Below are 27,153 nucleotides of genomic sequence, written 5' to 3'. Positions count from 1 at the left end.
CAAAGTATCAAGTTACCTAACTACGACATTGTACTATGTTTCATTTAGTTTACACTCATTAGTTCGGCCCAAATAGCTTTATCTTCCATGCTTTTCTTCTTTAGGAAATCCATACAGAATATGAATACCAAGATATTAGGAGCAAGTTTTCAACGCATACATTTAAACACTGCCTGGAGCCCTCCCTCATCAGCACTTGGGCAATTCACATCAACTAAACTCCCTGGATGGAGAAATCGACAATGTAAAGGGTTGGAGCCGTTTGACTTCGGGTCAATTACCATATTGTCCCCGTTGGCCCCGATGGTCCCGTTGACCCCTATTAGCCCTCAAAGATGTTGGAAGCGATTGCTTGTTCCTGTTCGATTATTTGGGGGGTCTGAAGTGGTTGTATTCAGAAGGATTCTCTGCCCAACCCCTATGAGGAGTATTGGGTATATATATTCACATGATGTCCCAATATGGACTAGCTTTATTCTGACAGTTCCATTGAATGTGTGGCCGGCTAAGAACTAGCTTGCATATGTGATGACTAAGCGAGGTGGAACCAGGGCAGACACCCATGTATCACGGGTGCCAGCTCGCCGTGGTCTAAAAAAACCTCGGCGTGGGCTAAAATTCTGCCACCTCCGCCACCGCCTTTTTAGACCACGGTGAGCCTTTTCTTGGCATGGGCTCAGCGTGGTCTAAAATTAAATTTTCCGTACCTTTTAGACCATGTTGAATCCCTTCAGCGTAGCTTGACCACGCTGACCTTTTGGCCTAGCGTCAGTCCCCGGTCGGTGCATATGCTGAGCATATGCTCAAAATATTAAACTGCGTGAGATTATTCATTGCATCATCAATATATATAATCAACATATTCACTATATCAAACAATAGAGGCAGATTTTGCAACACACTGTGAATGATCCTACACCCAAATTGGGTAATAAAAATGTTGGCCGCGTTTGCATTTATTTTGGAACTAGAAGACCTAATTTTTTTTCTCTTCATTCTTTCTCTCTTCTTCTCTCTTTAAACTCCCCTTCTTAAGTGAGTATCGCATGTCCCTTCTTGGCATATACCGCGTATATACCTTGACCGGAAGACTTGAAACCTCTCCTTCTCCCCTTTCCTTTCTGTATGCCCAGAGTATATAATTACAACCATTTGTGTGACCCTTTCTTTTCTGCATACCCAGTGCATATACTACCAATCTGTGACCCAATTTCTCGTTTTTTGCATGTCAGAATACACTGATGATTTTAGTTCTTGTTTAGGGGCCTTGTTCTCAGCATATACCATCAATATGCAGAGAATGCAGCTTTCGCGTGAAGACTTTGACAATCCAGAGGTCGCTGGGGCGGTGAACCCCCACCCCGACTACGGTTACTTTCACGGTAAGTATCTACTTAATATATTCACAACATGTGCTTAACATATGCAGGTCCCATCCCGAATCCAAACCCCACTTGGCGCCCACACCCGGACCCCCGCACACCTGTGACCACCGCGGACAACGAGAGTATGGGGCCCCCACAGATGTGCAGCATATGCTAATTATTTACAGATGCCCCAACTCCTGGTTCAAGCTGTCAGGTTTAATAGCATGGTGTAAGTAATTAACATGCCTGGCACATGCTAAGCATGGGCTACAACCTCGCAGATGCGACATCGCAGTCAATGGCAACCAAATGTGTGGCCAGCCCGTCTTCTCAGATTGCTGTAGGTCGCGTTTTTAGCACATCGTTGTATATGCTACCTATTCCATAGCTTCGCCGCCACATCCGGAACGCCCATCCCGGTGCCAGTGAGTTGTCTATTCCTTGTATAGGTCTAGCAGATGCTAAGGATTCATAGCTCTTAATCCCTTCCGCACCAACATTCCCCAGGCTGAGCGCATTCGTGCGAAAAGTTAGTGGATACGTAGCTTCTCTTGAGCATATGCTAATAATTGACAGCGCTTTAAAGCGATGGATCCTTAGCAGAGGATGGAGAACTGCCCGTTACGTGAAGGAGCCTGGGTATGTCCTCCCCTCCGCATATATATATGTGTACGTTGGGCGTAGGGCTAACGTATGCTAGTGAGGGTCCTATGTACAGTATTATTCAGGATTACTGTAACTTCCTCGAGCAGCTGGCGTGAGTAGAGCATATCTGTATTATATGCATAGTATATAACTAAGAACCACTAGCCAGGAAGATAACGACTTTGCTCAGCAGTTTGGGACTGAGTTCCATCGTCCTGTATGTGATCCGGGTATTTACTCTACGTATTCCCTGCGTATGCTAATATTTCCTAGAGGCTGGGTAAGGTCTCTGGTCACAAGGCATGTGCCCCTGGAACCTAAGCTCTTTATAATATACTGAGTATATGCAGCGCAAATCTCCCCACTACCCTCTAGCCACCTACCCCACCGTCTGCCCCCAAGCGCAAGCGTGCTCCACCGAAGAAGGGTCACAAGGGTAAGTATAGCACATCCCCCTTATACTAAACATCTGCTGAGAACTTGTAGCCACCGGTAGCCGGAAGCAGCCGGCGCGCGCAAGAAGATGCTGCCGAGTCGTGCCGGAGACTGCGTAGGGCATATGCACGGTTGGTTTTAGAGATAAATTATGGAGTCTAGGAATAAGTAGAGCAAATACTAGTCTAGCCATCGTTTAGGAATTGAAATGGCTTTTTAACATACTATACATCTACTAGGTGTATGCTCTGCACTTGCAGGGGTTTCCCTTTTTCTTCTTCTTTCCCCTCTACCTCTTCCTCAAGCTCCTCAATTCGCTCAACCATATCTCTTCGTCGCTTAAGTCCCTCAAGCTCCTTTAAACGCTCTTCTAAAGGGTCTATGTTTGGCATATACACAGCGGGTGATCTAACAGGGGTCTCGATAACGCTATCTTTACCAACACTCTGTACAGTGCTAAGTGGGTGTGTTCGTTGACTTGCAGGTACATGCCCGGCATAAGACGAGCATGTGTTAAGGCTAGATACTGATAGGGAATCAGTGTCCTGCATGGCCACTCCGTCTGTATTTTGAAGAGGTGTATCATATGGATTCCCTGGATTCCATGGCAAGTGTGGCTTCTTCTGCCGGCGGTTCGCTGCCTTTTTGCTGTTGATCTATGCATAGTATTAGCCTGGTATGTAAACAGCATATACACTGTTCATGTTGAACCATAGGGGCAATAGGGACAATAGGGACAATAGGGACAATAGGGACAATAGGGACAGTAGGGACAATAAGGGCAATAGGGATAATATAGTAATTAGCTAGAGAAATTAAACAGGCTCCAGCCCTTTAGTTTAACATACTTTGCTTTCGAATAATCTTAGTGCGCCTTTGAACGTTCGTTTGGATTTTCCATGAAGGTGGAATACCCTCCTTAATCTGTATCTTATTCTGAGTAAAGGCCTCAAATGTAAACCTTCGCAATCTAAGTATATAGTTAGTATATTATTAACTATGCTCCGCATCTACCTTGGATATACTTTTACTTTAAAACAGCTGCCAGGAGTGACTGCTTCCGGCCAACACCTTGATTATCTTGAAAATGACTACTTTCACTAATTCCGGTATGTTTCCGAGCATATGTCCAGTGTTCAATCTGTATCTTTGATTGTTCCGGGGTCAGTGCACTTAAGATCCACGGCCGTTTCTTTCCCTCTAGCCAGGATTTAGTCTCAGGATATGTATTGCATATGTAGTCCATACGCTCAAGCAAATCAGGTTTGGACGGTGCTTCTAAAAGGCTGTTAAGTAGGTGCTCTGCAGGGTGGTCCTTATACTTTAAGCGAAAATTACGCTTTAAGTGAGTTTGGCAGAATATAATCACATAGGGAAGGTGCTCAGACCACTCTCGGGATGTGTCTAGCGTATGCAAATAATCTCCAAGACCTAATATACTTAACAGGGTGCAAATACCGGGCATATATTCTGTTTATTACATACCTGGTGCTTGCTTCTTACACATATCGATAGTTATAGTCCAGATCTCATTCTCACCATGTTGAATATGGGGAAACCGTATAGGTGAGCGAGCCACATTTCCAAGTATCTTAAATAGCTTTGAGAACATTACAGCATATGCATCGCGTGTTTCGAGATTAAGAAAAGCATATGCAAAGGTATTGATTCCTAGTAACTTGCAAGTTAGTGAGCAATATTAAAAAATATACTAGATACATACTTCGCACATATGGATTCCACCCAGAAATTGAGAAGACATTCGTCTTGCCATTAACCATTTTGAATGAGAGGTCCATCTCAATATGCTTGATATTAATAAACGCCTTCGCCTGAGCATATGTACAGCATATAATAAGAAAATGCCGTGGATCAAAGAAATGGACATCACGTATCCATTGCTGGTCGTCCTCTTTTAATTGGTCGAAGGCGTATTCACGTAATACCCCTAGTATCAGCTGAGCATATACCTAAAAGCAGTAGCTATTGTCATACCAGCAATATCAGTTCCTTCAGGATAAGTTAAGAGTCTCTGTTTTCGGATCAAAGCTTGAACCCTATCTTGAATATTAAGACTTTGATGTAATACACGTAGTGTTGAGGGACCAAATCGATCATATATATCAGTGAACTGTGGAGAGATCATGAACCGTCCTAAATAGAGTAGATACTTAGTATATGCTGTATATATAGAGTAAATATACTTACTTGCAGTTAGGTCAAGGATATTATGCTGGGAGATCATTTGGACCACCTCATCTGCAATATCTTTAGGTAATCGTGTTGGAGGTGGTGGAAAATGAATATGATTTAATCGACAAATCAAAATTAAGAAAGGAAACCGTTGCCAGGATGTTGGAATGTACAAGTCAAATTTAACCTTACACTTTGGAATGTAAAGCCTGCCGGTATGGTGAGTATGTGCTCGAGCTAGATTAATCCTATACTTAGCATATATATATATATATATAAAACTAGAAATATACTTACTACACCATCTTCTTCGGGATGTTGGCTGAGCAATGAAATCACATTCTTCTATTTTTGGGCCTGTTCCATGTTCCATAAGAACTTGAAGATAAGTCTTATCAATCTGAGCAAATCGTCGAACTGGATGAGCATAATGCCAAGGTTCAATATCTGAATTCTTGGGGCAACCAAGAAAATGATTCTGGGTTAATTAGTATATACTTAATATATGCAGTATATGTACCTAAAGCATACCTGATTTCGATAAAACATTACCGGTGGTGTTTCACCACATGTCTTGATACCTTGATATTCACAAGGACCTCCATCCTGCCACCAACATTTCATAAAAGCATAGAAGACATCTTCAGTTTCTTTTTGATTAGTTGATCAATTGCTTGAGGATAAAAGGGTTCGGCGTAACGTAAGCGCTGTTCATTAAGTAAATCAAGATTAACCCGGTCATATGCCCGTGATATACTTAGCATATGATCATAGACCCGCTCACAGGCCTTTACCGAACCACATATATAAGATCTATGCCAAGCCTTGTGTTGTCCGTTATCATCAAGCTTGTTTAGAAGATCCATTTTGACGAGCTTTGCAGCCCCTGTATGGTTTTTGCAAACTGAATCTATTTAAAGTATTAGTATAGTATAGAACAGATATATACTCTACATACCTTTGACATAAGCCGTGTAAAAATATTATTTATTTCTTCCTCAGAGAAATCATTTGGATTCCTTGAGGATGGAAATGGATTGCAGTCATGAATAAAATGAAGAATACCACGAGTTCTGCTGCTGTTGCTGGATATTCAGACGTATTAAAAGATGTTCTTGAATCTCTTTAACCTTAATTTATACTGGCATTTCGCGCAACGACAACACCATCTGAAGTAGCTGCTTCCTAACATAGACTTAGTATATATTATGTATATATTAGATATACACTAACCCGCTGTAGGCCCATTACTATTGGTGTAAAAGATTCTTGTTCCTGTATATCATCTCCTGGATCTGACGGAGTAGACCTAGTACTAATTATACTACTAGAATCATCTCTATGAGATTCCTGCACCTCGTTCTGATAATTGGGTATATTAGTATAGGGTTTGTATATACCCAGTATATAATAAACATATATACACATACCTGGATTGGGATATTGTTGATCCATTCTACCACTCTTTCCCGAACTTCGGTACCAGCCATTGTTGTGGTTTGGTCAACCTATACAGAGTATATGCAGAGTGGATACTCTGTATTGTGTAGTACAAAATATCCTTAGGGCTACACCTTACCAATTATAGTAATTAAGCCCTAGTGCATATGCTCAGCGTGGTCTAAAAATCTTTTGAAAATCTCATCGTGGCCTAAGAATACTGACTAATCATTTAGACCATGATGAGTTTATTCTTGGCATAAGCTCAGCGTGGTCTAAAAAGAGCGGTGAGTCTCGGGGCAGAATTTTAGCCCACGCCGAGGTTTTTTTAGACCACGCCGAGCTACAAGCCCTATGTATCATTTGTAGCATGTACAGGACACAGTATGAGTACACCTCAAGAATATACCTTCCAAAATAGGAAAGTATAAGCTATTCTTTGTTACTAACGATGCCACCCCACCTGTAACCTGCCTTGAGGAATTGAAGAGAATTGTGCCTCACGAACAGAACATCCATGTCACGTGATATTTTCCTATTTGTTTACCTGTCCTTTTGTCAAGCGTTGAACCCAATGTCTTGCTCAGGCATGGCCTTCGCTCCTGTAGGGCGCTAGATGCGACTGATATTCGATCAGTTGTCATTGTACCTTAAAGCCTTTTTATATGGTCAAGTGGTTTTATCTCTACTAGCCCAGAGACAACCAAACCACACCTTTTCCCCTTCCTTCTTTCCTTCTTCAACGATTCCTTTTGTACATAGCCTATCTTATAGGCTCTACGGGTTCAGCCCCTGACAAATGACTTGAAATATCAATTTCATGGAACAAGAGCCCTTTTCATTGTGAAATCCATATGCTGTCGGTCTTCCGGGGTAGTATCGCTGAGATTTAGTGTTAGCCAGTAAAGGTTTATAATAGGCCGCAAGATTAAGCGCAATATTCAGTTATGTTAGTGGAAATCGAGAAATGTAGTGCAATGCATACATGTTAACTGAAGAAATTATTGTTTAGGAAAATCGAGCCGGTGGAGGAGATTACCGAATTAGGAAGTGGTTCCGGTCGCTACTAAAATAAGAAAGTCCCTCCGCCGGATACTCTATCATATAAATTGGCCGTGCACTGCCAATCGACTCTATATTAACAAAAGTCATTCAGATTGATCAGTTTATCAGACCACCAAAAATGTCCTCCAATACCATCACCGTCACCCTCAGCCAACTGGCCAAAATGATCGATCATTCTTTACTACATCCCACTATGACCGACGCCGATATCACAGACGGTCTGCGAATCGCTCGCACAAACAACGTGGCTACCGCCTGTGTAAAACCATATTTAATTCCCCTGGCTAAAAAGGAACTCACTGGCAGCGACGTGCTCGTCTGTCCGGTGATCGGGTTTCCACATGGCAATAGCACAACGGAAATCAAGGTCATGGAAGCCACCGCTGCTGCAAAGCAAGGCGGAAAGGAGATTGATATGGTTGTGAATGTGGGTAAAGTCCTTGGAGGTGATTGGGACTATGTCACGGAGGAAATTCGACAGATTAATGAGGCGGTTACGGACCACGGAGCCATTCTCAAAGTCATCTTTGAAAATGATTATCTCCAAGAAGAACACATTGTGCGTCTGTGTGAGATCTGTACGCAACTGGGAGTTGCCTTTGTCAAGACGTCGACTGGATATGGGTTTGTAAAGCAGAATGATGGGTCATACAATTACCGCGGTGCAACGGTTAAGCATCTCAAGCTAATGAGGGAAAACTCGGGGCCAAACGTGCAAATTAAAGCCGCTGGTGGTGTGAGGACTTTAGATGATCTATTACATGTTATGAAACTGGGTGTTACTCGTATCGGTGCCACAGCTACAGTGGCAATTCTGGAGGAGGCGAGGAAGCGTGGAATTGGCAATGAGCCGACTAAGGTGTCGTTCAAACCCATGAGTGAAGAAGGTCTGGGGGGATATTGAGTGGTACACTTGATTCATGGAGTTACTGTGATATGTGATAGTCTATCAAAGAACCCTGCCATAACATTGACTCAGATGTGAATTTCATGTGGAGGTGTTAAAAGAAGCCGTAATCATCAGCTCAATTGTATATGATTATTATTCATAGGGTGGTAGATTGTCCCATCCCCAAATCCATGTTTGCTCGAGTATTGCGAACTCGTCATCGGGAGGTGGAAGAAACGACGAGTCATGTAAATCCTCGGATCTAGGTGGACACTGTGATGAATGTGATAGCAATGCTGTGAAAGTCAGTATTTACTGTGATATTTCGCTGCGCTGAGTCACACCTTGATCAAAATCATACAGGGCCTCAGATAAGGCAGGATTCTCAATATACTGTAGACAATTATCGGTAGTTGTATCATCCGGCTCAAACGGCCCCGTCACTGGCATTGCCATTTCAGGGATGACAGACACCGCGGCGTGCATAAAGGACCCTGAGGATGTGGGGTTAGAGGCCGGATCGTTTTGACGAGTGGCCAGCTGAGCATCTTGCAAATAATCTGACCCATCGGTGGCATTGGAAGTGCTCTCTCTAAGAGGCAATTTTGAGTCCATTGGCTTTGATAGATCAAGCATAGTATTTAGCTCCTTCTCCATTACAAGCTTCGTCAATCGCTGCAGGATTTCAAGGCCCTGCACAGCCAAAACAGATCGAGTTCGTAATTTCTCCTGAATTGCCATCAGACGATGGAGACCAACTTTGGCCTCGCGAGATCGAGGCGTAAGAGGTTCGATGCTACTGAGAATACCCAGAGTCACTCCAGCCGTGAAGACATGAATACTGACAAACGATGCAGCATATGTCGCGGATACAATGTCGACAATTGGATTAGATATGATATCTGATATGCTAATTGCTGCCTCGTGGCAAGCCTGCAGGCAGAGATGATATGGGTCGACTTGAGTGGAACCAGATCCGTTTGTGCTGCTGACATTCGGGTCAGATGATTTGGTGACCAACTTATAGGAAAGCAAAGGACGATGAACCAGGATCCTAGCATTTTCGTAGCCAAGCTTGAGCGCGAGTCCCTGAAGCTGGTAGATGTGGTTCTCGAAAGTAGGACCTGACCCTCCGATATCGCGGTCTAGTTCGTCTGGGGAAGAATAGCCGGCACCCATGGCAACCCCACTTTCGAACCGCAATCTTAATGGGATTTCTTTGTGCCACAGTTTTAGCCGTGTATCGAATTGTGAAACTGTTTTAAGCGTATGTTGTGGACTTGAAGCAGGGTTGTTGAGCTTTGGGCTTCCTGCGGGATTGGGGCCGATGTGATACAGCTCTGTTAGGACATTTTTGGTGATACGTGAGAGCTTGGACATGTAGTATTTGTACGATAGGAGAGTGGCCTCTCCACTCAATGGCTGATCAAACGAGCTAGGCGACTGACTATCTTCAGACTTTGCGGACGGATCCAACGGCTCCACGTCACAATCGGCGTCCCTGATGCTGTGAGGGTACCCGTAAGTCATAGAGCAAAACGTTTCAATCTCGTAAATTGCCCACCAGCTCCGTTTTCTCGCCTCATTCTTTTTGCGTACGTCTGCAGCCACAGAGCTCGATTCTGAGTTAACTATTGATATCTTGCGATGCAGACCGAGTGCTTGGGCAATCCGCAGCCCACATCCGCACACTGGCCAAGCTAATCTAGGGGAACCGTGATATAGGTAGTAAGTCCCTAGCAAAACACAGGTTTGGACAGCCTCTAGTGAGCCAACGGATATAATATCGAGCAACTTGGCTCTGACAACTGAGAAGATCCGTTCTTTTAAGTCATCCGCATCTATGCCGTAAGAGGACAATAGGCGCCGACGATGATCCCCAATATATTGTAGCCCAATAGCGAGAACCATTAAAAAAGTACTGATGAACCCAATACTATGGTCATTAGACAATCCGCCACTGGAATGATTATATAACATTGGCCATTGCCGTCGAAAGTAGTCTTGATGAAAGATGAGCATGAACCAGTGCACTCGGTCAAAGTAAGTGTCCACAAGCAAAGCTGCAGCCTGACGACTAGGGAGGAGCATTGCAAGCTCTGCGGAAGCACTCCGCCGTGGCTGAGTAAATGACCGCAGCCTAGGTAATAAGCGGTTCCCTGATCTCGAATTCAAGTCATCAAGCATCCTTGGTCTAGACTCTTCCTCTGGTTCCGAGTTGTCGGGTCTCAGCTCCCCCGGGTGGCCTCCAGGGATGGCATTCGTTGCTGGAAGACAGTTCGGGGCTGCATTATGTAGCGTAAAGGCCTTAATCAGTCTATCAGCGAGATATACAGAAAAATAATACGCAGAACGACATACCCTATCTACCAGAGATATGGTCGAGCTTGAATTCCATGCCTGGGCGACAGGGATCTCCCTTTCCTCGATTGTTCGACCCTCGTCACTCGGAATAGAGCATTTTGGACGAGGAAATTGGGAACCTGCATCCTCTTCTGCTGCTGGTCCGCGCGCAGTTTCAGTAGAGTTATCAGCGACTGTGCGAACTCGTTTTGTAGCCGGCTCCTCTTCCGAGTCGCGGTGCTGGTACACCCTCCAGTGAGTACTTGTAGCAGGCTGACAGTCGACGCCGGCCCTTGAGCACAAAGTACATGGACGGTTTACATCACACTGGATAGACAGTTTAATACTGATCTGTGGGAAACGTGGGATCACTAACCTTAAGTTTCTGGCGCCGGCAACGTTGACAAGCGCTGGGGACTTTCCTGACACCGCGATGGATAGCTGTGTTTCCATTATCCATTATCTAGTCCATCTAGAAAATTTCAATTAGAATAGAGCCATTGTCGTGGAAACCCAACCTGTTTGGGAAGAAAAGATAATGTGAGTCACGGGTGAAGACTTTGCTGCCTCAGGTATGACACTGCCGGAGTCGGAATAACATTGATGTCATTTATGCCTTACATGTTAGGCATCCACTGCTACAATAAGCCTCTGTTTTTTGTGTTCTCTGTCAATTATTGTCAACTTCAATTATGAAGTGCCATTTACTGTGAATTCATCATTTTAGATCCCTAGTAGCTTCGCGGCAATTGAAGCACCTTCTCGCTAATATAGTTTAGAATCATCTCACGGCTCACTGGTGCAATGCGAGGCACCAGACACTCTCGCAGATATCGCTCCACATCATATTCCACCGCGTATCCCATGCCTCCGTGACTGAGAACTGCTCTTTCACAAGCTGTAAAAGCAGCCTCAGCGGCCAGATACTTGGCACTATTGCAGGCCACGCCCACAGAGTGCAATGGGATCGACTCGTCCGTTTTAGAGACGTCGTACAACCGCGCAGCATGGTATGTGGCGAGCTTGGCTGCCTCCAACTTCATGTATGCATCCGCCATGGGATGAGCTATGCCCTGGTTCTGTCCAATTGGTCGACCAAATACCACTCGCTCGCTTGCATAATGCGCAGCTCGTTCCAAGGCCGCGTACCCTAGACCCAAGGCCTCTCCAGCTAGCAGACATCGTTCGGCGTTCATTCCATGCAGGATAATCTTGAATCCATCATTCTCACGGCCAATCAAGGTACTGGATGGTATTTCGTAGTTGTCAAAGAAAACCTCGTTCGCATCTACTGCTCGGCCACCCATCTTCTTGATCTTGCGCATCTCCAATCCAGGTTTACTTCGAGCCAGGTCAATACAAAACATCGACAGCCCCTGGCCAGACTTTTTGACCTCTTCCAGAGGCGTTGTACGGGCCAAGAGAATCATTTTAGATGCGACCTGCGCACATGTAATCCAGATTTTCTGTCCTGAGATCGAGTACACCTCTCGGTCTGCAAGCTTGCGCGCCAAGGTTTTGAGCTTCAACGTGTCCAAGCCGGTGTTCGGCTCTGTGACACCAAAGCAGGTTCTCCAGGTGCCGTTGATGATCTTGGGAATTGTCTCCTCTAGCTGCTTCTTGGTACCAAACTTAGCTAGCGGCTGCGTAGCGTATACATTGGCATGAATGGACTGGGCACCGGCCATACCAGCACCCGACTGAGTGATGGTCTGCATCATCATGGTGGCTTCCGAAATGCCTATAATTGTCAGTACTGCTGCTTAATTGGAATATTCCCATATGCTGGGCCTTACCCAGTCCAGCACCGCCGTGCTCCTCTGGCAGTGCAATTCCCAGCCATCCATCCTTGGCCAATGCGGCGTGGAATTCCTTGGGATCTCGCTCATTCTGGTCGCACTCTTGCCAGTACGTGTTGGGGAAATTAGAACATATGGCAGAAATTGCATCACGGACCGTTAATTGCTCCTCGGTGAAACCAGTCAGCTCCATCAGCGGTCTTTGCGTTGTAGTAGAGAAGCTTGACCGGGGATTGAATCTCCAGAATCCCGATGTGGGGCGCGTCTTGCGCAATATCGGACGAAACCCACGACATATACACGTCTGGATATGTATCCCCGCCATGATGGATTGCACTCAGAGAACCGATCTATGATCTATCAGGGACAACTGACTAGTGCTCTCAACAAGAGGCGTCCTTTTATGTGTCTGCATCGAGTGGCGTGGAGTATGCACATACCGCCAAGCCGGCGTACATATAGCCGGCTTATAGCCGGCATATAGCCGACTTCTCCACCCTTACGATCCTTCCGAGGTATAATTAGCAGTATTTATTTACTTATCATTGCTTGGTGTGCTTGGTATCCATAATTTTTCTTGGCTATACCAGTGCCTGGTCCCAGCACTACAATATGAGTCTGTCGCGGCCTTTTGCTAAGGCGCTGAGTCGCCACGTTCCGGCTGCCCGCAATGCATCAACACACGCCGCACCATCCAATCCCAAAGGTCCCCTCTCAGGTATCACCGTGGTCAGTTTGGAACAAGCCATTGCCGCTCCGTTCTGTACCAGACAGTTGGCCGATCTAGGCGCACGGGTCATTAAAGTCGAAAGGCCTGGAGTGGGTGACTTTGCACGCAATTATGATACTCGCGTCAACGGACTCGCCTCGCATTTTGTCTGGGCAAATCGGTCCAAGGAAAGCCTGGCACTTGATCTAAAGAAACCGCGCGATCACCAAATTCTAATGCATTTACTACGCCAGACGGATGTTCTCGTTCAAAACTTAGCTCCTGGTGCCAGCGCAAGGCTCGGCCTATCGCATGAAAGCTTGAAGGAGGACCATCCGTCGCTTATTGTCTGCAATATTTCAGGGTATGGTCCTGAAGGACCTTATCGCAATAAAAAGGCTTACGATCTTCTTGTGCAAAGCGAGGCTGGCATGTTATCTGTCACTGGCACAGGCACAGAACCAGCCAAGGTTGGCATATCCATTGCGGATATTTCTGCCGGCAGCTACGCATACTCCAACATTTTGGCCGCTCTGATCCAGAGGGATAGAGACCCAAAACGAGCTGGATCTAATATTGATATTTCCATGTTGGAGAGCATGGTCGAATGGATGGGATTCCCCATGTACTACGCATACAATAATGCATCTGGTCCGAAACCGGTCGGGGCATCCCACGCCGCCATTTATCCGTATGGGCCTTTTGAAACCGGCGGTGGCAAGACAGTGATGCTGGGAATTCAGAACGAGCGAGAATGGGCAAAATTCTGCGATCTCGTCCTTGGCAAGCCTGACATCGCGACAGATGAGCGATTCGTCAACAATTCCTTGCGTGTTAAGAACCGCGACGCGCTGAAAAGCATCATCTGTGAGGCATTTTCGACTCGCTCTGCCGCAGAAGTGCTCCATCTCCTCGACGAAGCCTCCATTGCAAATGCGAGTGTCAACGATATGCAAGGTGTTTGGGATCATCCTCAACTGAAATCGCGCGGTCGCTGGACAGAAGTATCCACTCCCATGGGGAAAGTACCAGCGTTGATACCACCGGGAATGAACCAAGATGCCCGTATGGATGCGGTGCCTGATGTTGGAGAGCATAATACATCCATATTAGCAGAGTTGGGCATTGAGGAGGAATAACCAGCCAATGTGGGAACTGGACGCCTCAATACTGCTGAATAGATTTCCAGATTTTTTTTAGAATGTGCTCGTGAAAAACAATAGAGAGAGTGTCCCGTAAAATATATTTTGATTTTGGCTATAGTTATTCAACAGGAAATGAAACATGTACTCTCAAAACCAACTATGCTCAACAAATAAAATTAATAACCACAATCTCAAATAAAGCAGTACCACCAATGACTGAATTGCACTCCAAGTCCTGTCGCTCAGCCCCCTGTCTCAGTAAGGAGGGGCATAAAGCCGAGGAGAATGCCAAGACCCAAATAGCCGACATGCGTCAACCACATTCCATTCGGCTTCTTCCTTGTTGACTTCCTTCAATGTCGAGTTGAACTTGCCAACTAACCATCCAAAATGACTCCAGAGACTGATTCCAACCGTCATACAGTGAGAACTCGGGCTAGGCAGGCGTGTCTTCATTGCAATCGGCGTCGTATCCGCTGCAATGTACTGGAGAGACGCCCCTGTCAGAACTGCGTTGCGATGAACGTGCCCTGCGAAGTTGGTATCTCAAAGAGAGGAAAGTAAGCATGAACTGTGCCATTAGGCTTTTTCTGAATCTGGAATCCCCTGGGCGATCGGTGCCAACGTGTCGATTGTTGCAGATATCCGCGCAAGAAGAATTATAGTATCCAAGGGCCCCCTACCCCAACAACCGAGAGCCATTCTACATGTGTATCTCCCCCAGCGACCGCAGATTCCAGTATCTCGTTGAGGTCTCGAAATGATGATGGTTTATCGACAAACTCCAATGCTTTGCAGGTACCCCAGCAGGGTATACCTCACCGTCGGGCTCACAGTCCTAGAGCCCCATGGGTTACGCCTGGCGACTCGGCAAGAGTCTTCCTCGGCGAGTCAAGTCCCCTGACATGTGTCATTGACGAGGGCCGAAGATCCCCAGAAAAGGGATCAACTAATGTCATGCAGATGACCCGTCTCCACTACCCCATTCCTGAAAGGCTCGAGTCCAATAGCACCCGAGACGAGGCAATCCGGGTGCACAAGGCCAAGCTAGAGGCACAGCTAACCGCGGAAGGGGTATTTTCTTACCCTCCCAAAGAAACTTGTGAGACCCTTCTTAGAGCGTATTTCACCTGGTTTCATCCATGTTTTCCCGTCCTCGATCGTGCGGGGGTAGAACGGTCATATTTCCAGGGGACGATCCCGCCTCTCCTGCTGCAGGCTATATTTTTTATTGGTGTCAGTCTGTGTACGGATGAAGAGCTTGCAAGGACGGAATTTGAGATTCGATATCAAGCGAAATTTCATTTCTATAGCAAAGCGAAAGCAGTCTTTGATGCTGACTGGGAGTCTGACAAAACCATCAAGCTGCAGGCGCTCTTTTTGTTGAGCTATTGGCGCGGAGGACCATCAGAAGAGCGAGATACGCGGTTTTGGCTCGGTGTCGCTATCAGTTTAGCTCAGAAACGAGGGATGCATATGATGTTTGTATCATCGGGATTATTTAATGCCCTAGCTGATCTTTGTAGGTCAAAGCTCTCTTTCCACTCTTCAGCAGAAGAGAAACTGTGGAAGCGGATATGGTGGGCCCTCTACGTGAGTGCCTCCATATGCTTTTTCCCTGTGAAGTTCCTAATGTCTTCAAGATCCGTGATCAACAAAGTGCGTCTGCTCTGGGATTGCCGACTCGAATACGAGATGAAGACTGCGACGTGGCCATGCTCGAAACGAGCGACATCGAGGAAAACGAAGCAGCCGAGAACCAAAGTGTGTTTGGTACACAGAATGTGGAAGATGTGACTTATCCGGTTGAAATGGCCCGACTAGCCAGGATATGTATGTTTCACGTTTTATTGCCATTGATGAAGCTGACTGAGATAGTGCGCACTATTGTCTCAACGCAGTATTTGCCCATTCAACATTCTGTGGACACCTCACTACGGCAAAAGCTCCACCAACAACTTCGCGAGTGGGAGTCTAACCTACCCTTGGTATTGAAGCTGGGAAATATTACTACCCCGAGGGCGATATTCCTAACAGGACTCCTACACATGACATACAAGTAGGCTGAATGACATCATCCTACTAACATTGCGTGGCTTACTAGTTTATAGCTACCTCTATGTCCTACTGTATCGGTCATTATTTCTTCATCCTTCCAGTTCTGCCATGGAAGACCTGGGCCAGGTTGCATTAGACGCTGCCACGAAGAGCACAAGGATCATTGAGGACATGCTGTCCCACAATCTCGTTCAGCATGGCCCAACCCATCTGTAAGTTCCAAATGTGCATAATCCAGACATTTGCTAATTGGTAGGATCACTCATTCCTTTTCCACTTTATGTATCCAAACTATCCACTGCCGTCGAACAACAGGCACGACCCGTAAGCTGGCAGAACATCGCGCCCGACTCTGTCTCCTGGGCTTGCAAGAACTGCAGAAAACATGGGACCTAGAGAACTGGGTGCTAGATCTGTTTTTTCGTTGTCTAGACGATTCTACGGCTCGCACTCTCCGGCTGACAGATATTATTAACCCGTCTGCTCAACCAACGCAGCCGACAGAGACACAAGCCAGTGGAGGTGAGGCAGATAGTCATCAAATTCCCAGCACCCCTACTGCCATGATTGACGCTGGACATGATCCTATGCTCGCTCCCTCACTACATACGTCTCCGTATACTCTGAGCGGGGATCTTGTGGCGCCAAATAACTGGTATGGGTTGTTCAACTTCACAGAGGACTTTACAGATGTTTTGGGAACGCCACAATCGCAAGATTTACTTAACCTACAGAATCTTCAGTTTTTGTACCGGTTTCTCTGAATGTAGCGGTACTGACTCTGCCTCTTTTAAAAAAATGTGCTCATTTCTGCAGCATACCCTGAACTACGAAGTTAGTGGCTTTTGAAGATAGGGGACCCCTGGGGTCAACATCTGCTGCGGTTTTAAAGAGCGCACTATCCTGGATATGATACATGAGTGCTAGTCAAACCTTTAACAAAGGGGCAGAGTCAAACTGAAAGGTACTAAATCATGGAAGGCCTGACTCGGAGTCAATTATACATCAGTTGCTTATGGAGTTCTAAAGGTGGAAAACTTAGATACAGTAGAATGACTAAAGGTGTGCAAGGGAAGTTTTGTGCAAAACAGAGCTGTCATGGGCTATCTTGTATAGATGTACGGTTTGTAGCTTCTTTCTATTGGGGAGAAAAGCCATTGGATGATATACTGATAAATATAAGCTACTGGAACGTTTAAAAACATAGATTCTGACGTCTGTGACGGACACGGTGAAGAGGAAATATTCGGTAAATTGCCTTTGGTGGCCTATCTATGGTTACGGCATTTTTCTCTACTCTGGTGGACGAGATATGAAGTTGCGGCGAAGTTGTCCGGTGCTGGGAGTGACGGTGAGAAGTGGAGAGACAAGGAAGTAAATGTTGTTGAGGAAAAAGAGGGGAATATATATGTTTTGTAAGTATATCGAAGTGGGATAATATAGGTTGTTGTGAAACAAATGTTCCTAATCACAGGAACTACACAGATTTCTACTGTTATAAATTTTCTGTATAAATACTTCTTGTATTTCTTGAGTGCATATCCGGCACGGCTTGCATTGTGTCAGGAGTTTCATGCGACACGGCTTGGAGACTCACCAGTGATGAGCGAGAAAGTCCTGCAACTACAGATAAGGCATATACATGATCTGGAAGCGTAAATATGAGGCGGTTGTTGAGGGTGATGGCGACGTAAATTGGGGCTGGGATTAATTAACCCTGTTATAGACATGGTATTTATTACAGCAAGGTGGATGGGATATACATACTTGCTATTGTTCCTGATACTTGCTTTGCAGAGCCCAGAAATTCACTCACCAGTCCGGTGTCCTCTGATTTACAGAAAGTTGATACATAACAAGCGTGATTAGCTCGAGGTAGCCCACGTTTAAAGCCTCGATTGCTGTGAACTAGAAACAGTGACACATTAATATGGATCGCATAGATATCTGGGATTAAAGGTCTCTACCGCTATTCCATAGCTCTGACGATGCTGGTTGATGGCTGCCAGTTCTCCTGAAAAGGCAGTGATTATCACCGTGCGGGTAATGAGCTGATTTTCGCTGTATCCTAATGGCTTCATTACCAGTCCTCCGACAATTTTGTCAACAATAACATCACAGCCAGCCGTAACTTGTGACAATCAGTTTAGACTCAGGGTGTGGTGGTGTGAATGTAGGACGTACCGGGCTCCAGCCAGTTTTAATAGGGCCAGTCGTGAATAGAGCGCCAACTGCCTCGGCCACAAAAGGCTCAGTGAGTTACACCATATTGCCGACGATGGCAGAGCCCACTGTCCCGGAGTATCCACGGTCGTTTAGTAGGGATAGTAGTAGAAGGGGGTGTCCGAGGGGTATGAAAATTTCTGATTATTGTAAGCACACTGATGATCTGAATGACATGGTGGCGGTGAAATACCGAGCTGACTACAGAATACAAATCCAACCAAAGCAGCAAACCCAACGACCAACACCGATATAATGTGGGGGAAATGCCATGCGTAAGATGTACCAACTCAATGTGGTCCATCAGGCTGAGGTCAATCCAAGAATGCTAGAAGGAACTCATAAAGGCCAAGCAACATGAGGACCAAGCCCCCCTAGTAGAGCACGAATCAAACATAGTCGAACTTCTTCAGTGCGTTCAACTTACTTTCGCCCTTATGCTTCGCGTTCCATCCAGACAGGTAGCGATGAACAACCCGGCATTGACAACTAGACGAGCCTTGTTGGGCACAACCTCTGCGATGATGAAAGTAAACGTGAGCTGTACTGTAACAGCCAGACCACACGGCACGCTTCCACCGATCACTTTGCCGTTGCGCAGACGATGGCCCCAATCAAACCTACTAACTGGCCGCCGATGAGAAAGTATAACCAAAAATGCCACCTAGTCGGCCAACGAGGAGGACGGCAAACTAGACGAGGCTAGTCAGGAATCGATGCGCATGGTAGGCGTGGAAGAGAGTCGTCTACACTAGAGATTAAGGTGAAGACAGTAGAAATCATAGTGCTATTGGGGTGTGGCCCTGAGGATCGAAAGGAATATATCAACACGGACAACCAGTCGAGGAAGAGGAGATTTCTTAAAATCCGCATTAAAGGCGGCCAAATTGTTGACTGGTAAGACATAAGCCACATACAGACTGATGGCCATCAATCCGACTGCAATCACCAAGGCGATGAAGTTCTTTCTGCGATAATACACAGCTGGGGGCCGGTCGAGATCTATGGATTTGGCTCCCATTCTGCTCGAATGCCGGCCAAGGCGTAAAAAAAAAAAAAAGAATTGTGGCCAGATGAGGGACAAAAGGCAAGGTAAGTACCCTGGACAGAAGAAATTCTTTCAGGGGCGTTAATGCACCCAAAGACAGGAATGTAGCCACCATCCTGGCTCGCTGAATCTTTAGGACATTGCACGAAACGGTCTAGTGGCTCGCCCAGAGGAACCAATACCATACTAATAATCGTCCAGTCCAGGCGATTGCTCAGGCCAGATGAGGATCAGGGCCATGGAGAGAGGAATGCAACTGAATATACGAATTAGCGGTCATTACAGCAGCACTGAAGGACTGAGAGTGAACTCTCGGTAGGTCGGCCTTGTATGGGGTATACAGGGTCAGGGATCGAATTTATTCGCCCCCTCATTCTCGAGTCAAACCACGATAATTACTATAGATTTATTGCTATCCTCGAAGTTTATAGTCGAAGACTAAATCAGGGACCAAACTGTTCCGGCGGTAATTTACTTTTCGTAGTACATGCCTGCCTAGGCTAAAATATTCTAAAAAACACATAAAATAGGTAATTAAGCTAAATAAATATCATTCCTCCCGATATGACTGTACCTTCGCTATCTGACTATCTATCCCATGCTTTACAGTCACATACGCTGTAAACTTGATGTCCTCGTTCTCATAAAATGGAAGAATAGGCTCCTCGGATCTATTCGCGTTACTCTGGATGGTTGTCTTGGTCTGTAAGGCCGACTAATTCCCTAGCCTGATCGACTGATGAAGGGAATGATGTTGGTCGGCAGAGCGACTTTTTCCGCCATACCCCGAGGAACCGGCCGTAGATCCCTTCGTTCTGGATATTCCCAGCAAACGGGCCAGTCGAGGAAGATGCAAGCCGATCAGTGCTTTGAAGAATGGACAAGATGCAATTACAATTGCGACTCCCACCTTGGCGGACCTCCAGTTCAGATCATCGACTAACTCCCCTGCGATAAAGTCAGCAGAAGAACAAGTCCAGGTGATGCTCTCGCTGCTGAAGATCTGGAGGAATGTCACGCGGATAACACTGGTGACGATGGTATTGGATAAATTAATTTTCTGTTCTGGGTCTCCCACGCGCTTTCCCATATCTATTTACAATCAGAGTAGTGGTGAAATGGGGAGCACAAAAAGCACAACGTCTGTAACCAGGAGTATACCGAAGACAATGTAATAAAGGTCAACAGCTGTAGACATTTTCCAGGCACTTTCTCAGTGGAACTGAATGTCTTATGAGCGGGTGTGCTACACTACGACGAAAACCTCTGAGACGGTTGAAGAAATCACGAATGCGGCTACTACACAACAGCCCACGCGGAAACGTGTTCCAGGAAAGATCCTCAAGTAAGGTGCGCAGAAACTAAGCTTGATGGGACCGAGGTCGAGAAGATACGTGATCATGGTGGTGAAGTCAAGCTGTGAACGCTTGAACTAGCTTACTGGGATAGATTCTGATGGCTAGGTATTCCCTACCTTGAGGAACATATTCTTTTTTTGAACTGAGTGTATGGTTGCCATGTGGCAGCCCATACCCATAACTTGTCACCGAATGATTAATTAGAAGATACGACGAGGCAGTCGGGTTGTCCATTTGACATACTTCACGTGCAATAAAACACTGAAGAGACAGGAGTACCCAGTTGATGGCGCAGAAAATATCGTCCCATCCGATCAAACTGAGATATGTTCGAATGTAAAACCGGACGGCTGTCGTAAAGTGCCGACAACAAGAAGCACCGTATTGCAGACTAAGATGGGCCCTACCTTGGGCTCATTGGCAATCTACTGGTTGGTCACATCTCTGAGGACAGTCTTATTGAACAGACTGCCCTCTACGGGGCGTTGTTACAAGAGGAAACAAAGTTTACAATCTCAACTGCGTGTACCCTTTCTTAAACGAAGGGAATGACAAGGGCAAGAAACCAAAGTTGGTTAGTATGTTGGATGCCGTAGCTAGTGCTACAAGGAAGCAAAGCCTACAGGGATAATTGAAATTCTTTTTTACCGACATACATAGGAGTCTTACTATGCATCTATTGCCCCCACATAGCTTCTCGCAAAGATTGAGCCGAAATTGCGGAGATTCAGGATGACATATTCCATGAGAATATTCGACTCCGCAACAGAAAACCCCAGCTTCGTTTCCCGGCAAAATTGTGCTCGACTCTGCTCTGGAACGTGCAGTCATCGAAGCTCGACCATCGGTAGATGCTTCCGATGCCCTACAGACCTGAAACCAAATTGAAACGAAGTCAGGAAGTCCATCTACATGAAGGGTCAAAGCTGAGATAGACACAAAAGGGGGAGAAAAACAAACAAACATACAGGGCAAGTAAAGAGACGGAGCCAACCAGCAAATTGTTAGACAAAAGCAATGCAACCAACTGTCGAGGGTATTATCGGCCCGACACTGGATACTTAAAGTTTAGCTACGCGGGACATTCTGTCCAATGGGCGTCAAGTGTCTTTCCGCGCACTTGGTAGCAGCACTAAGCACGGCCCGCCGCTAAGGATCAATCGGATGCCTCGGCCTCCACAATGTGGGGGGTCAGACCTCGGAAGCTGCCGCTTCATTCTCCACTTCTTACAAATTACAAACATCTTGTCCCCCGTCTACGCTATTAATATCAAACCAACTTGATCCCTGTCCTGTTGTAAGTCGATCCTGGCCCGATATGTATTTTATCCTGGACGTCCTAGATGCACGCTAATGAAGGGCACTCATGTGGCCTCAGTGACCCCTCTTTTCTCCAGATTTTATAAGAGCTCGATGGATGTGGACGATGTAGCCTTTCCATCGCTTTGCTCTGTAGTATGCCAAGCTTGAACTCCAGTCCCAGTTTTCGTGGAACACCCATCAAAAATGACAGTAAGTGACGGTCGTCATGCGGTCGTCTTCGGATGCTCAGGGATAAATGGCTATGCCCTTGTCAACCAGCTGCTGTCCGGCTATCCATCAGCGTCTGCTTTCTCTAAAGTCACAGCTATCTCGAACCGCCCATTCAAAGCGGATAAGAGCCTGTTTCCTGCGGATGATCAATTGCAGGTGGTTTCAGGCATTGACCTACTGATCAACGATGATGCTGCGCTGATCCAGTCTCTGTCCAAGAAGGTTTCCTGCGTGGATACCATTACCCACGTTTACTACGCATGTAAGCATCAATCTCTAATGCCATGTGGAATTCTAACGGGAGCAGCATACTTTCTCAGCATGGACCCTGAGGAAGAATGCCGTCTGAACAAAGAGATGCTTCGAGCGGCAGTGCAGGCTGTCGAAACGCTTTCTACGAGGCTTTCTTTCGTCACCCTGATTACGGGAACGAAGGTAACGGACACACAAAGCTTTCTCTGGCAATACTTACTGGTTCTATAGGCATACGGTATCCATCTTGTTGGTAATTTTCCCTTTCAAGGGCAAACCCCGTTGCGGGAGGATCTTCCTCGTATTCCTGAAGAGTACGGCAAAGACCTCTTTTATTATCGCCAGGTTGATCTCCTACAGTATCTCTCTGCTGGAAAGACCTGGTCCTGGTGTGAAGTGCGTCCGGACGTAATCGTAAGGTGTCCACCTCTCCCTCGAAAAAACTGTTCTGACTCTTTAGGTGGGCATTGCCCCCTTCGGAAACGCCCACTGCTTAGCCCAGACAATGGGAATATACCTGAGCATATACAGGGAGTTCGAAGGCGAGGGAGCCCCCGTAGCCTTCCCTGGAAACGAGGCGGGATGGAGGCTGCTCTCCAACGACTCGAATCAAGATATTATTGCGCGATTCTGTATTCATGCATCACTCCAGCCGCGAGAAAAAGTGCACGCGCGCGCTTTTAACATCGCGGATGAACAGACACCCGTGTCTTGGTTGCATCGGTGGCCAATCCTAGCGGCATATTTTGGGTTAGAAGGCGTCGGACCGGATCACTCTTCATTGCACCCGACTGAGTATATCGATCGGCGATGGGGAGATATTCAACAACTCTGTCAGCAGAGGGGCATCAATGAGGAGGTAGTTTACAAGAGTATGCATAACAACGGATCAAGGATGGGAACCCTGCGTTACTTGGACTTTGATCGTCACTTGGATTTATCTCGAGCCAGGGACGTAGGATTTCACGAGGAGTTGGATACTGCGGGCTCCTGGCATGGAGCGTTTGATCGCCTGCGCGAGGCGAAGATCATGATGTAATTATCTGATAGTTCTCTTCTCGATTTCGTGTTTATTTGTGGGCTATATAATATAGCACACTGTCTATCGAATCACTATAACTGTTGCCGCTTTCACTAAATGTCCTTTGAAAGAAATACATAAAGCGCCAGCCTCACGAAACCACTGAGACTGGTTTAGACCATTTGCCTTTGAAAGCAAAATCCCATGAGCAGTTCTGCAGGTAAAAGCCATATCCATGTCGTACTGTTCGTAACATACTGGGGCCCGGCTAGTATATTTAATGGCGATGACAGTACCCTGTAGATCAGTAGGACGGTTGACAATCTTCCTACTGCGATTTGAATGACAGTGTTTGACTCGTTTTGAGTTGAAATGCCTAAATGGAATTCTTTGCGCCCAGACTCTTTGGGAGTTTATCACGGTAGAAGGGCAAATCCTCCCGCCTTTCCCATATATATTTGACAATAATCATCTTTATTAGTAAAACGCTCCATATGTAGATAGCCATGAGGAAAGCTTTGGTCTATTCCTGAAACTCTTGACAACTGGGTAATTAACGACTGTTACAGCTTAAACGGTATATCCCTTCTGAAGTTTACCATTCCTCGCCACTAGCTACGCAATCGAAGCAACAGCAGAGCCTCCCAGAATATTAAACACGGGACTGTTTGTCGTGGCCTCCAACATGAACCATGTTCGCATCTCAACGGCAACCAGTGAGTCGACTCCGTACTGGTCCAATGGTCTAGTTGCGTCAGTTTGTCCGATATCAATATACTATGTTGGTCCCAATCTACACTCTCTTTGGCCCATGTAGTTAGTATTATAAAATCCTGTACTGTATCCCTTATTACGTACATGCTTTATGGTAAAGTCCATTGCCCAAGTGAAGTATGTCAGAATATTTCCACTGCAGTTTTGTAGGTAGATAGAGTACTGTCTTAGGTGCAACTCATCCTATTGCGAATATTTTCTTCGAACCAACTCCTGCATGTTCGCAGATTTTGTGATGCTTGAAGTCTCGAATTTGTTTGCTTTTTGTCCTCCTACAGAGATATCTTTCCCTATATCATGATTAAGAGAAACCAGTTAGCTGTTCCGACGGCTAAATGGAGAAGTGCTTGAAAGGATTGCGATCATATTCTGCAGGGTTGAATGTTGGAATCGAGAATGCAACTTCATGTTCGCAAAATATTCGCAACCGCCTATAACGATTAGATGAAATTGGTAGGCATTACCCCTCGCTCAACTATTAGCTGCCTTGATAATCTGGAAGAGAACCAACGTGAATGTATTGAAGTATTAGTCGCGTGAGTCAAGATGGAATAGGGCCATTAAATTTGCGAACTATACTATTCTAACATGTCGTCCTCGTATCCACGTATACTATTAGCCAAGCCCTTCGATCGTAGGCTTGCACCGTTATCAGATACTACTGGCCTACTCTAGGATGGCGTTTTTCTGTCACGAGTGTTCCAAGAGTCGACTGACGCCGAGGTGTTCGAGGATCTCATTGAACAGCTTCTCTATCGCCGCGACAGTTGACCGGAGCCAAAGTCCATACTTGTTCTGGATAACGCGTTTTTCCATCATACTAAACAAATCAGAATCTTTGTGTAAACGCTGGAGTGAATCTAGTCACCCTACTCTGATCCGAACTGGATTGAAGAGCTCTTCTCTGAGCTAAATGCGTCGTCAGGAGAAATTGGCACCAGGAGAGCAGAGGGATAACCCGATGTTCCAACATAACATACCTAATACATCCTGGGGGCCACTGAGATGCACCCGTTTTCTAGCTACTGCCTTGGCAGTGTGTCTCGGAATTAAAATGAAAGTTTGCGATAGTGAAGCTAATTTTACGCTTGGCTGTACCCGATGAAACTGACTAGCTGGTTCAGGGACTTGCTCCGATTATGTCCACTCAAAGGTTGGGGGACTTTCTTAGCATTCCTACTGATCAGCTGAGCAAGCACAGAATTGCTCGTTCTATCGTCAATAAAACCATGCAAGGCACGATTCTGAAACAGATGGCGTTCAGGTTCGGCACTTCAGACTTTTCCAAATCTTTCACCGTATACCATTGTGTGCACAGAAATTGGGAAAGAAAGTACGATGGACGAGTAATTACAAACATGAACTTCTGTGTTTATTTGAAAGTGCTGAAGAGTACAGCTGTTAATTTTAAAACAACTTTTGCTAATTACGCGTACAGTGTATAGATTCCGATGTGGATCTCAAGCAGATGATGGAGAATAAATAATATTCAGCTGTCTGAGGGCTAGACTGCGCAGAAAGAATAACTATCTAGAAAAGTCGATTGTGCATAGGGGCACATCCAACAAGTTATTATACATGTACAGTATATTAAAGGTATTGTCAGATATTCGGCTAGTCCCGAAAAGGAAATAGAGTACGATTGTGAAAAGGTCTTATTTAAATGATTTGAGCTGGTCTTTGGACTCTTCTTAATTATATATTGATCAGTACTTTTGCTGTGTGCTCCGCGGCGCTTTTACCCCGATCTAGCCATATGATTCCGGTCCACCAACGGCCATATTATTTAACAAGTATTTGCATGCTACATAATAAAGTCTTATCCATATCAGTAATAGGAGGTGAGGGTATAGGCCAACGTTATCAACGGAGCGATTTTGGCTTTAAATATGAAGATTTTATTATGACCTACTAATCAAGTGTACTATGCCAATGCATGTAAGTCGTTTGGGACAAACATGGCTTTGGGTTGCTCCACAGAAATTATAAGCCCCATTGATAAATGACAATCTATGACCCACGTTTCTTTGTGAGGCAATGAAGGGGTTTTACTTTTCCCTTATTTCTCTTCATCAGTCAAATTTCTGATCCAAGAAATTAACGACAACACCACTGTAAAGCAATGCGTAGTTCATTCGATATCCTGTAATCACGAAAATTTTTGCTCAATATTATATGACGACGGTTTAGAACATATTTCGTTAATAGCACTTTTTAAGACATGGTCATAAAATGTTCCCGGTACACATAGCGCTGTTTCTTTTAACGGCCATATATTGATGACAATCTAAAGCAAATTGAGTAGACCAAGGTGTTCTGGATAATTCCGGATCTCTTAAACGGATATGATCTAAATTAAACACTAATAGGCTACGGGGCATGACTGAGAGACATGTCCTGGAGTTTTCAGGTTTTTGTTCCACTCTTTCTAACTTATCTTCAGCAGACGGTCCTTCCAAGAGCTGCTGAGACTTTGGATTCCGTTTCCAGGTCTACAGTTTTAAGGAGAATGGAGCTTCGCTTTCTCCAAATGACGTCATACTTTCTATCTTCCCCTGAAATTGATTATGTTCATACAGTATGTGTGTGTGTGTGTAATCATTTACTCTGACCCCTCGCCGACGCGATATGTAGGCTACAACAACTACATCTATCCATGTACATACATGTGTTCATACAGTAGTTCCGGAAACGGTGTCACTACCTGCGCTCTTTCATTGTTTCTCAGGCCCTAATGCCAAGTGAAATTGTCCACATTTGGGTGGGTCTGTAACTTCTCTGTAATATAATTGGGTACTTTAGACAGGGGTAAATCCCCAGACTAGCCCCCTTTACAACTTTTCGCATTAGACTCGG

The 27,153-nt window shown here is 45.6% G+C and overlaps 7 protein-coding genes across 7 annotated transcripts; 5 read left to right on the top strand and 2 right to left on the bottom strand.

Annotated features, from left to right (window-relative positions):
• Positions 1-1,291: 1,291 nt before the first annotated feature.
• Positions 1,292-2,566, top strand: ATNIH1004_005526 (uncharacterized protein; the record flags this gene model as incomplete). The annotated part of the gene is made up of 12 exons (XM_033570180.1): positions 1,292-1,382; positions 1,430-1,507; positions 1,553-1,576; positions 1,649-1,707; positions 1,756-1,792; positions 1,843-1,900; positions 1,944-2,006; positions 2,068-2,124; positions 2,178-2,229; positions 2,286-2,297; positions 2,388-2,448; positions 2,499-2,566. The coding sequence occupies 12 exons, from the start codon at positions 1,292-1,294 to the stop codon at positions 2,564-2,566; spliced, it is 660 nt and encodes a 219-aa protein (XP_033426212.1).
• Positions 2,567-7,263: 4,697 nt separating this feature from the next.
• On the top strand, positions 7,264-8,049 carry ATNIH1004_005525 (2-deoxyribose-5-phosphate aldolase; the record flags this gene model as incomplete). Its single annotated transcript, XM_033570179.1, has 1 exon — positions 7,264-8,049. One exon carries the CDS (start codon positions 7,264-7,266, stop codon positions 8,047-8,049), a length of 786 nt encoding a protein of 261 aa, XP_033426211.1.
• Positions 8,050-8,187: 138 nt separating this feature from the next.
• Positions 8,188-12,369, bottom strand: ATNIH1004_005524 (uncharacterized protein; the record flags this gene model as incomplete). Its single annotated transcript, XM_033570178.1, has 6 exons — positions 8,188-8,330; positions 8,379-10,341; positions 10,396-10,669; positions 10,754-10,818; positions 11,136-12,118; positions 12,174-12,369. 6 exons carry the CDS (start codon positions 12,367-12,369, stop codon positions 8,188-8,190), a joined length of 3,624 nt encoding a protein of 1,207 aa, XP_033426210.1.
• A 419-nt stretch (positions 12,370-12,788) lies between these two features.
• Positions 12,789-14,024, top strand: ATNIH1004_005523 (CaiB/BaiF CoA transferase family protein; the record flags this gene model as incomplete). The annotated part of the gene is made up of 1 exon (XM_033570177.1): positions 12,789-14,024. The coding sequence occupies one exon, from the start codon at positions 12,789-12,791 to the stop codon at positions 14,022-14,024; it is 1,236 nt and encodes a 411-aa protein (XP_033426209.1).
• Positions 14,025-14,420: 396 nt separating this feature from the next.
• Positions 14,421-16,852, top strand: ATNIH1004_005522 (Zn(II)2Cys6 transcription factor; the record flags this gene model as incomplete). Its single annotated transcript, XM_033570176.1, has 6 exons — positions 14,421-14,590; positions 14,672-15,623; positions 15,674-15,863; positions 15,909-16,089; positions 16,142-16,300; positions 16,345-16,852. The coding sequence occupies 6 exons, from the start codon at positions 14,421-14,423 to the stop codon at positions 16,850-16,852; spliced, it is 2,160 nt and encodes a 719-aa protein (XP_033426208.1).
• Positions 16,853-20,074: 3,222 nt separating this feature from the next.
• On the bottom strand, positions 20,075-20,557 carry ATNIH1004_005521 (uncharacterized protein; the record flags this gene model as incomplete). Its single annotated transcript, XM_033570175.1, has 2 exons — positions 20,075-20,451; positions 20,521-20,557. The coding sequence occupies 2 exons, from the start codon at positions 20,555-20,557 to the stop codon at positions 20,075-20,077; spliced, it is 414 nt and encodes a 137-aa protein (XP_033426207.1).
• A 1,666-nt stretch (positions 20,558-22,223) lies between these two features.
• On the top strand, positions 22,224-23,541 carry ATNIH1004_005520 (SDR family oxidoreductase; the record flags this gene model as incomplete). The annotated part of the gene is made up of 4 exons (XM_033570174.1): positions 22,224-22,512; positions 22,558-22,685; positions 22,734-22,898; positions 22,963-23,541. 4 exons carry the CDS (start codon positions 22,224-22,226, stop codon positions 23,539-23,541), a joined length of 1,161 nt encoding a protein of 386 aa, XP_033426206.1.
• Between the last annotated feature and the right edge of the window lie 3,612 nt (positions 23,542-27,153).

The sequence above is a fragment of the Aspergillus tanneri genome, assembly GCF_003426965.1.
Source record: "Aspergillus tanneri strain NIH1004 chromosome Unknown AapTan_4_pilon_pilon_pilon, whole genome shotgun sequence".
NCBI classification, from domain to species: domain Eukaryota; kingdom Fungi; phylum Ascomycota; class Eurotiomycetes; order Eurotiales; family Aspergillaceae; genus Aspergillus; species Aspergillus tanneri.
Note: the sequence above shows the minus strand (reverse complement) of the source record. Positions and strands in the feature narration are given on the sequence as shown.